This window comes from Setaria italica, chromosome V (genome assembly GCF_000263155.2).
Source record: "Setaria italica strain Yugu1 chromosome V, Setaria_italica_v2.0, whole genome shotgun sequence".
In the NCBI taxonomy this organism is placed as follows: domain Eukaryota; kingdom Viridiplantae; phylum Streptophyta; class Magnoliopsida; order Poales; family Poaceae; genus Setaria; species Setaria italica.
Genome location: NC_028454.1, coordinates 3,943,052 through 3,953,694, shown reverse-complemented (window position 1 = coordinate 3,953,694; position 10,643 = coordinate 3,943,052). Strand labels below are relative to the sequence as shown.

General features: G+C 45.0%; 1 protein-coding gene and 1 pseudogene across 1 annotated transcript; one reads left to right on the top strand and one right to left on the bottom strand.

Moving 5' to 3' along the window:
* Positions 1 to 581: 581 nt before the first annotated feature.
* LOC101760322 (transcription factor CSA) lies at positions 582 to 1,737 on the top strand. The gene is made up of 3 exons (XM_004971491.3): positions 582 to 883; positions 991 to 1,407; positions 1,577 to 1,737. Exons 1-3 carry the CDS (start codon positions 640 to 642, stop codon positions 1,735 to 1,737), a joined length of 822 nt encoding a protein of 273 aa, XP_004971548.3. The 5' UTR covers positions 582 to 639.
* Positions 1,738 to 5,675: 3,938 nt separating this feature from the next.
* On the bottom strand, positions 5,676 to 10,083 carry LOC101759902 (annotated as a pseudogene).
* Between the last annotated feature and the right edge of the window lie 560 nt (positions 10,084 to 10,643).

Below are 10,643 nucleotides of genomic sequence, written 5' to 3'. Positions count from 1 at the left end.
TGATTTCTACACACAAGTAATGCTTGTCCTTAGATACTAGTTTATACGGCCATGGTCTCAAGAGAATACATCTCATAAGTTTGTCCATTAACAAGAGTATAGTTATCGGAATATTTACATCCATACACTTAATTAAATGCTTTGAAAAAAATAGTTGTATCATGTCATTTAATAGGGCCATGAATGGTCATCTCACACGTATATTTTATTTTCCTAGAACTCATACTTGGATCGAGTATCATTTTACTACGTCATGGTGCAAGTAATATGTGGGGGCAGATGAACAAGTGATTTTTCTTTTTATTCTTAGAACAGATGACTGAGTGGTTGGAAGGATAGAAATTGGGACAACAATGGTGCGTCGTCGTCGTGTTGGACTGCCCAAACCCACATGAGCGGCCTCTGAAGCTGATTTAACTCTGAGATAAACAAAACGGAAAACACAATATCTCTTTCTCTCTCCACCAGGTCGGCACAAGGACGCCGCCCTTCTCTCTAGCTTCCCTCTGCCCCCTCTCGCCAGTGGTCTCTCTATATTAGCCAATCCTGGCTTTGCAGCAGTAGCAGCTAGCAGCCGACACTCTCCCTCTCCTGTCTTCTCCCGTTGCTACTTCTTCTGTCTTCAAGCATTGGATCGAAATGGCCAATGAGATGGCAGCTTTCTTCCGTTCTGCTCTGCCGCCGGCGTCTCCGGCTCCGTTCGAGGAGGAGGAGGTTGAGGACGGCGGCGCCGATCACGGACACGGCGGCGGCGGCGGGCAGGGGAAGCTCTGCGCGAGGGGCCACTGGCGGCCCTCCGAGGACGCCAAGCTCAAGGAGCTCGTGGCGCAGCACGGCCCCCAGAACTGGAACCTCATCGCCGAGAAGCTCGACGGCAGATCAGGTAACACGACGCAATGCGGTGGATTCAACCATGCATTTCCGTCTCGCCTGCTTCTTGTTCTTGAATCCTGATCCACGTGTGCTCTGATGGATGGAATAATGGAGCAGGGAAGAGCTGCCGGCTGCGGTGGTTCAACCAGCTGGACCCGCGCATCAACCGCCGGGCCTTCTCGGAGGAGGAGGAGGAGCGGCTTCTGGCGGCGCACCGCGCCTACGGCAACAAGTGGGCGCTCATCGCCCGCCTCTTCCCCGGCCGCACCGACAACGCCGTCAAGAACCACTGGCACGTCCTCGCGGCGCGCAGGCAGCGCGAGCAGTCCGGCACGCTCCGCCGCCGCAAGCTATCCTCGTCGCCGGCCCAGCCGCACGTCGTCGCGCCAGCAGCGGCCGCCGTCCACTCACCCCGCGTGCACGGGAAGCATCACAGCGGCGGCGAGTCCGAGGAGGAGTCCGCCGCGTCCTGCACCACCGACCTCTCCCCCAGCTCCGCCGGCGCGGCCGCCGGCGTCCCCTTCTTCAGCCAGAGTACGTCTGCTCCCTGTCCTGTTTCCTCGTCGCCGCGCGCATGCTCGTCCTTGCGGTGTCGGTGTGTGTGTCACACTGTGCCACTCACGCAGTCACATCTCGTGTTGACTTGGGTGTACCGTGTGTTGACTAACTTGCATGCCGTGCTGTGTGTTGGAATCGTGCGCAGGCTACGGCATGGTCCCGCGCGCCGCCGCCCCGGCGTCGGCCGCGTTCGCGCACAGCGCGCGCTCCGCCTTCTCCGCGCCGTCGCCGGCGCGACACCGGGCGGTCGCCTCCGACGAGGCCGCCCTGCCTTTCTTCGACTTCCTCGGTGTCGGCACGACATGATTGTAGTGCTGGAGGGTTGCCGCGGTGCACAGGAAGAGGGACATGACTTACATGAGACATCATATATTTATTACCAATGTCAAGATGAACCCAAAGCTAAGAATGGAGTTAATGACATGCAACTTTTTTTTACTGGTCAAAGGCCCTTGAGATGGCAATGACGTAGTAACCCAAATTTTTCGGAGGTCAAGCAGTGTTCTAAAATAGTAAAATCCGTGCTGCTGCATAGGTACTGTTAAGGATGAAGGTATTTCTTGCATCCCAGTAACCATGACTATGCTCGTTAAACACTAGTACAATTTTACAAACGGCCTCTGACCGCTGGGCCGGGCGGTGCTTTAGGCTTTGGGGCATTTGGCGATGTGATGCCCAAATGTTAGAGGTCTGAAGGCCTTTCATGCATGTGGCCTCTCTAAATGGTTTCGACAGGTGATCTGTTGCGACTTCCGAGCCTCTCTCCTGTTAACTCTGCCGCGAGAAGCCAAGAGCGCTATCTCCGATCGTGTGAGCTTCCAACTTTCCAAACGATAGTCTGAGAGCCGAATTATATGTGCACTGTCGGAGCTGCACATTTGCATTGTTACATGGAAACATACACGGACACCTTTCACCTCAATTATGGCGCAGCATTGTTCTAGACTGAAGGCGACCCTTGCCGTCTTGCATGCCCTGACTCGCTGTCTCCAACGTAGATGTATTCAGCCTCTCGAGTACATATATAGTTAGCGACATCTACGCATACCAAACATTTCAGCAGAGGTCACACTCCCGTCCAAGCTGGGAACACACACTTTCTACATGGCACAGCCTCACGCCTGGAAAAAACGGTGTCTTTCTCCGAGAAACACCCAGATTTCTGTCAATTCTCCGGGGACTGATGGAAAACAATGTGGTTGTAAGCTTGCCGCAGGAGGCGATTGATGGCTGCCCCTGATCACAGGCAGGAGTTAGGCAGTATGTGCAGCATCTTTACTTGTTTTCTTCTTCACCGTCCCTGTAGAGTCAGATGCAGTCAAAAAAAGTGGTAGTCGGCGCATAAGATTTCGTTGTTGAGAGGCTACTACGATATGATTACGACACAATTCATGTTGCGTATATCTCCGTTTGAAGTTTCATGCACCGATTAGTACTAAGCTGATAAAAAGATTGATGGACAATTTACTTAAACTAAACACTGCCATCAGGATTCAAGATCTTATTCACCACTTAATACTTCAGAAGGAAGCACCAGTCGGAGAGGATGGCCACATGCCAGTAGCACGACAGCGCAGCAATATAAGCACGGTGGTCGTACATACGGCTATTAGTGCCTCATTTTGTTTTAGCATAGGTGATCCGTAAAGCCGACCGGCCTGTGTAAGAACGAATCCACATCTACTACCCCAAGGCAAGCAACTGATGCGCACTCGATCGCGTCAGGTAGTCCCCTCACGTGGTCGTGCCAGGTCTGCAGGCGGACGAGCTTGTGGTAGGTGTTGAACCACTTCCAGTGGCCCAAGCACAAGGCGGACGCCCCTACCTAAGTTTATGGGGTAATTACATTATAAAGTATAAATACATTTTTGTTATTTTTGAGTTTTGGAAATATGGGTCATCATTTTGCGTTTAAGGTGAGCCCTTAAAATTGGAGGCCATGTATTGTATGGCCCTGATATGCACATTGGTATCCTTGTTCTTTCTTTCTTTCTTTTTTACGGGTGAATACTGACGTCCTCTGTCGATAGTCAACAAACTATTCGAAGTGAATACCAGCTACATGCAGCGTTTAGTTTTCCAATACCTATCGTATTGGATTGGTACCCTTGACGATTTGAAGTTAAAAATCGACAGCAACCTTACAAAATACACGTGCCTTGAGAAAGTCAATATATAAGGCACTAGATTTACACTCGGAGAAATTTCAAATATATTATAACCTTCATTTTTGCTGTCTAGTTTTGCAGGTTGGCGTTCATATGAATACGCACAATCATTTAGCTGTATGCTCTTGATAAATGTTCTTTATTCTGAAGCTTCATAAGTTCTGTACATACCATCTGGCTGGCTAAACTATGTATTAAAATCTGGCACCACCTGCAAAATAGATAAAGCCAAACCTTCCATTAGCATTCACTACTTAGTTCATCAACCTGTGCTCAAGCACATGGCAAAGATTTTAAAAGTTTGTGGATAAATTTGGGGCCCATGATTAATTAAAATTGATCATATTTGATCTCTCATGTTTTCACATTCTAATAAAAAATTATACAGACATCTAGTAATCTTTAAGCCTACACAACAATGCTCAAGATGTTGAACTTTCTCTATTAAAAAACTATGAGTATATTAGTATACTTTTTAGTAAAAACAATTTAAACTATTGATACAATATGTTGTCATATTTCAGTAAAAATGTATAAATTTATCTAAAGTAGCATCTAACATAATTATTTTCAGAGTATTAATATAACTTTGAAATACATTGCTAGTTTCATGGGTATCACACGTAAGGAAACATGTTTCATCATTGCTAATAAAGTATGAAAATATGTACGTGATGTTAGGAGTAGTCCTATGCGTGCTGTCCAGGTCCTGAGTGTCTAGGTGCAGAGCCTGTCCAGGTTCTGAGTGTCTATGTGCAGAGCATATTTACTTAGCAGTTTTCCAGCTGCTAGTTAGGGGGTGTTTGAATATTAGATGCTAAATTGTAGCGGTGTCACATCGGATGATCGGATGTTAATTAGGAGGACTAAATATGAGCTAATTATAAAACTAACTGCAGAACCCCTGGACTAATTCGCGAGATGAATCTATTAAACCTAATTAATCCATCATTAGCAAATGGTTATTGTAGCACCACATTATCAAATCATGAACTAATTAGGTTTAATAGATTCGCCTCGTAAATTAGACTTCATCTGTGCAATTAATTTTATAATTAGCCTATATTTAATACTCCTAATTAGCATCCAAACATTCGATGTGACAAGTGCTAAACTTTAGCGGGTGGTATCCAAACACCCCTTAAGCCAATCAAGGTAGTGATGGCTGTAGTAACAGACAGCTTGAGACACTTGACCTATCGGGCTAGTCTCTTAAATATGGTCGTTGCTTGGTCATCACACTGTTCTTGTTTTGGATGACCAATATCTGGAGCCATGATTACTTCATCCAATGGCACCGACAAGACAATCCTGTAGGTCCAACGTCTTCGCCACGTACGACCAACGAACCAGCATCTTCTCGCGTGCCTCCGCCTCCATAACTTCCTCAACCAAAAGTCGAGCAAGAAGAAGCATCCATCTCTCCTCATGCAAAAAAAGAGAGCTCAAGTCTTTTTTGCAATAACCTCAAGACCTATACCATCTGCCAATCTGGGCTGCCAATTTTAAAAACCGAGCTCCCATTACCATTTACCATCCCGCCAAATGCAAAGCGAAAGAAAACATAGGACATATGGTACCGACGGGCAACGTCCGATGCTCTACTTCCTCGTTCTGTTCCAAATTGGAGGTTGTTTTCACTTTTCTAGATTCATAAATATTATTATGCATCTAGACATGTACTTACATCCAAATGTATAGAAAAACTAAACACTAAAAAACTAAAACGACCTACAATTTAGGATGGAGGGAGTATTTCGGAATCATAAGGCACCTTTCGGAAGCAGGGGGAGCAAAATCCAGAGATGGAAAAAATTCCACTAAAAACTAAGATGATAATTAAAATTACATCCCCATGGATTACCTATCCAGTGAAAAGTCCAGGATCCCAGAGGGATTAGAGTTTCCAAATTAGACCTAGAGGTATTTTAGAGATCAGATCCAATTAAGCGCATAGAGAGCAAAGTCAAGCCATCAACGAGGTCCAAAAGCAACAGCGTAGTCTGGCGTGCAAACATGAAAGGAAAAGCGAAGTAGGATCTGTCCATTTCAACACACCATCCGCAGAGCTCAAACTCAGCAGAAGAACATGGAAGACTTGACGTTCTGGTGCAGCCGAGGCAGCTCCGGCAGCTGCGCAGGGGCGCCGCTGGCCGACGACGCGGCCTCCGACATGTCGTGGAACCTGACGAACTGTTTGACCTGCGCCGCTGCCAGGTGCGCGTAGTACACCGGGGCAACTGCAACGGGAAAACAGGGCCCCATCAGTTGAGCAATTCAAGTTGGAAGTAGAGAGTAACTGTTTTGACATTTATTCAGGAACGGTGAAGTGAAATAGACTTGGCTTACCGACAGATATGGCTGAGGTGCTCTTCTGATACCTGAAATGATCACAGTATTTGCAAAATCAGATCAACCATTGAAACAACAAGAAGCATTGTCAAAGAAAACTATGTTCAACAAGGACAGGGGACACACTTACAATCATGCCGGCAGGTGCACACATGTAGAAATCGAAGTTCCTGGGATGGCAGACTCCCATGTCCACAACAGTACCTGCACAGTTAGAGATTTCACTACGAGGAAATTAAGAGGCATGGTTCCTGTACAGGATCCTATTTAACTTAAAAATCGAGGTTTACCAGCAGGGACATTAGTCACGTTGTCATCTCTGGGGTCTTTGGGCTCGAAAAACCTTGTGTGATGCTTCCAGGGACGCCGGAGAACAGGGTGGATAATATGATTAAGCAGATTCGCCAGAAGCTTCCTGGGCCTCCAACTTTTCTCTTATGTGCTCTTCCAGTCAGAAAGAACTGTGACATTTATGGTTTGCTGCACTAGCTCGCCCGTTCTTTAATCAAGCAGGTTCAATTTTCTGCAAATTAAACAGTTTAAATATAGTCGAAGACTTCTCAAATATATACAATATCATGTATAAACATGGACCTACAATTCCCTTCATTTCACCACAACGAATGAGGCGCTGAACAAGATCCTGCATGTCCCACCGCGTTGAAAAATTAACGGCAGCCCATCTATTCACTTCCTTGGGCTCAATGAGCTTCTGAAGAGAACAGAATAGAGAAAATGACATCAGCAACAAAAATTAATATTGAACAATGAACATGCATCAGCACAACAACCTATAGAACCCTGACCTTGTTGTTGAAGTTCCACCTCCCATTGCGTGCAGTAAGATCTTGATCATGTCCAGCTTTCAACTAACACACATAAAATTTAATAAGATATACAACATGCGCATCATATAATCATATGTCCAAAAATAACGCCAGGGCAATTTTGACCAACCAATGGACAGCAAGGACCGCTGTAGTACCGTAAGAGCCTTCCTGTACCTTTGCAATGAAACCAGATGGGAAATCTACAAAGATATTCTCAATGACATGAGCACATTAAGCTCTCATTTAAACAATGACAAAAGGAAGAACAATGCCCACATACTTCTATTGGTAGATATGCCGGGTGCTTTGGTTTTCCCACATTCAAACAGGGAAAGTGTGCCGAATCTTTCAGTTCTATATGCCAATGCTGCTTGAAGTAATCGTAGACTGTTACTTCCACTGTATCAGAGCCATTGCCATTTCTTTTCTTCCATATGAACCTAGATCAATAAACGCATGTTAAACGAGCTCTAGTTAAAACTAAAATTATTTTAGTCTCACGTTTGTTCATAGCAAGACTTTTCACTCAAACCAAAAATTTTAAATTCAGCATCCGAGTGGGTGGTTTTGATCCTCAAGCTCTTCAATACATGCTTTGCCTGAAAAGTTGTGAAGAATGGACAACATTAGAGCATCAAAGTAATCTGGTAGAACGATAATTTTCTAGGACTAGCAACATTAATGAAAAAATGAGCAACATCATGGCTGTAACTTAGTTTGCCCTAGTCAATTCTACAAATGTCCTTGATATCCTGATTGGCTAAGAGAAAATCAGACAGGCCCTGGTCTCACAATTGTCGTTGTAGACACATCTGTAGCGTCGAACAATATCATGGTGCATATGCTTTATAACTTTGTCATGGCACAACTGTAACATCATGCAAAATTAGGCCTCTAGATGATAAACATACCAACATTAAGTGAGAGACCACTTTGAGTAACTCGGAAGCTGGAATGATATCCTTGCAAACCCTTAATTCCACCATGCAAGTTAATTAATTGGAAAGGCTGTTGTGGAAAAAAAGGACTGTCGAACCAGAAGGCAGCCCCTGAAGTGTCAAAAAAAAAATGTCAAATAGACTAGTGAAGCAATAATTTCCTCACAATGTTATTTTATATGTATCTGTACAAATAAATGGAGTGACATAAAAAAATTCTAGCTGGCTCACTAGTTCTTGACAGTAAATATTGCTTACTTCTTCGCAGAGTTTTGCCTCAGTATTATGTCGAGGACTCGTATAGCTTCCTCAGAGTTCTCTGATTCCTGACCTCTAAGGACTCGGGCAATAGCATCCATCGGAACCGTTCCCTTCCAGGTACAACTCCACTTTGAAGATTTTTACCTGGGACGGCCGTTTCATCCTTTTCATGTCACTGCCCCCACCAGGACTAGTATTTTCTCCAGGGGTCCTACTTGTTGCAACCCTGAAATTGCGAGAAGTTGCACAGCTAAGGACAACAGCGCGAGATCATAAGCAATAAGAGAAACATGTAACAGAGGTGGATTGGTCACTTTGCAGATGAAGCATCCTCCACTACTACAGTGTACTAATTAAACATGCTGCAGGGCACCAATCGTGAATAGGATCTTGTCACCGTCATAAGCAAAGCTCACATTTGTGAGATCAGAGGAATATCTCCTGCAATTTGTCGATCACTTTTCTACCTACACCTAATTGATCGACAGGTTGGTCGTCTTCATACTTAAGATTCACCTGCATGTGACAAAACATATCAGTGTGAACTTATTTGAAGAAATTCAAGAAACAAAAAGATCACAAATTGGGATTGCTACAAAGTAAATACATGGTAGTGATAGAATATAACATCAGCACTGTGAACTGATACTTTGAAGTGGTTTGCAAGAAGCCTTATTTTCTTCCCTTTTGTGCCATGTTCATTAGGCCTAGAGATTGGGAGTCTCTGAGAAATTTGCAACTTGCCCGGGTCATCTTTGCTAGTGGTGGATTCCATCTTAGAAGAGATATTTCTGGAAAGAAAGCACAGAAAAATAGTAGCAAAATTAATTGATATGATGAGTTGATCATCATTACACAGAAAAAAAGGAAGCTGAAGAATCAGAGCTCTTAGAATGACATTAACGGCCATCCATCTCAAGAGGAAACTTATCCACCTTATAAATTACTTTCAGAAGGCAACTAAGAAATTTTCAGAAACAAAAAGGAGCCACTTGACCAACGAAACACCATTAGCCCATCTCTTCAGCAAAAGTCAAATTCAAGCGATTTTTTTTCAAGATTTCCATATCTATTTAGTGCCTAAACCAAGAGTGTTTTGAAGTTGTCACCGAAATTTGTGCAATCTGCAGGACTCGATGTCCTACGTAGAGAGAACACGCCTACACACACGCGCCACATTTGCACGGAGAGATCTAACTAACAGTGGAGAAAAAATCAAATAAAAAAAGAAAATGAGAACATGAATATGGAAAAGCCCTATTGCGTTGATCTGCAACTAATAACAGGGCGACCTCAGGCCAATTACCACCGACTCACTCATTCACAAAATACTTTTTATCCCCCAAAAGAAAAAAAAAAAAGAAATGCATATATGATAAGATGCCCATGCGTACGCCTGCTAAACAAGAAATGTGAAAAAGAAACTCCATGCACACCCAGGAGATCCATAATCTGCGCCGTTACGAAGACACCCAGGAGATGCATAATCTGCGCCGTTACGAAGACATAGAAGGCACTGCTGCTTATTAATTAAAGCAAGAATAGAGCAGGTAGTTCGCAAGAGAAATGGAGGATCGTGCAGACGATGAAGAAGGCAAAGGCTTACTCGTACGCCGCGTCGACTCCACGAAACCCTATCGTTCTTCTTCAGTTCAGTCTTCCTGGCAAAGACGGGGTAAAGCCCCTCGTTCTACTACCTACTATATAGGCAAGCAAGCAACCCAAAAGCCCCTGTTTGTTGAGTAAGTTGACCGGTGGTCTTCTTCACCCAGCCAGACCCATTGGCCTCCCGCCCGTTGCCTCTGTGGCGTCTTCATTCGCTTCAATTTCACCTCGGCACTTAAAATGCGGGGCCAGGGACAGGAGCACGGGGCCCAGCTTAGCCCATGTCTGGCACGGCTTCTCGGCCACCTTCTCAAGCCATTTTTTCAAAAGCCCTGCCAAATGGGGAGAGCAAAACGACTTCACCACACAAGCCAACCAAAAGCCAAAAGGTGACTTACACTGCGTCACTGCGATAGTGAAGCCAAAAAATATGGCATCTCCTAGCTCATCCCAATTCCCCCAGATGCTTTCCACACTTGTCCTTGAAACCATGCACATGTAGAGTCGATCGATAGTGGCGGCACCGGGAGGCGCATGTGTGGGCATGGAGGTAGAGCCTTGGCAGCGGTGCGGGGAACGAAGGCGCGTGGGCGAGCACGGGTCAGATCCTAGCGGCGACGGCGCAGGCACGGACACGGGGTGGAGAAAGACGGCAGTGGCATGACGGAGGCACGGAGATGGGAGCAAGCGTAGGGTAGGAGGGGTAGAGACCGACTGCACGATGGCGTTAACGTGAGAGAGGTGGGCAGAACGCAAAAGAAAGAGGGGATGAGAAGGAAAAGAAACAAAAAAATTGAAGGGAGAAGAATGTATGGGGAGGGGAAAAAAAAAGGGAAAAAAGAGAGAATGAATGGGGAAATCTGGAAGAAAATAAAAAAACAAAAGAAATAATCTAAGGGTATTTTTGGACATTTCACACATCCTATCCATTCTAAAAACTAGGAGAAGTCATTCAACAAGACAAGCTAGAGCCAAAAAAAGTCTATTGAGATACTAAGGAGGGGAGGTTTCTAGTTCATGATGTCCATGGACTACACATCCATCGAGATAATGATAAT

Excerpts from the sequence above, each read along its gene's own strand:
- LOC101760322 (XM_004971491.3), top strand. The coding sequence starts at position 640 with ATGGCCAATGAGATGGCAGCTTTCTTCCGTTCTGCTCTGCCGCCGGCG. Across the intron at positions 884-990 it reads GAAGCTCGACGGCAGATCAG|GGAAGAGCTGCCGGCTGCGG; the intron begins GTAACACGACGC and ends ATAATGGAGCAG. Across the intron at positions 1,408-1,576 it reads CGTCCCCTTCTTCAGCCAGA|GCTACGGCATGGTCCCGCGC; the intron begins GTACGTCTGCTC and ends AATCGTGCGCAG.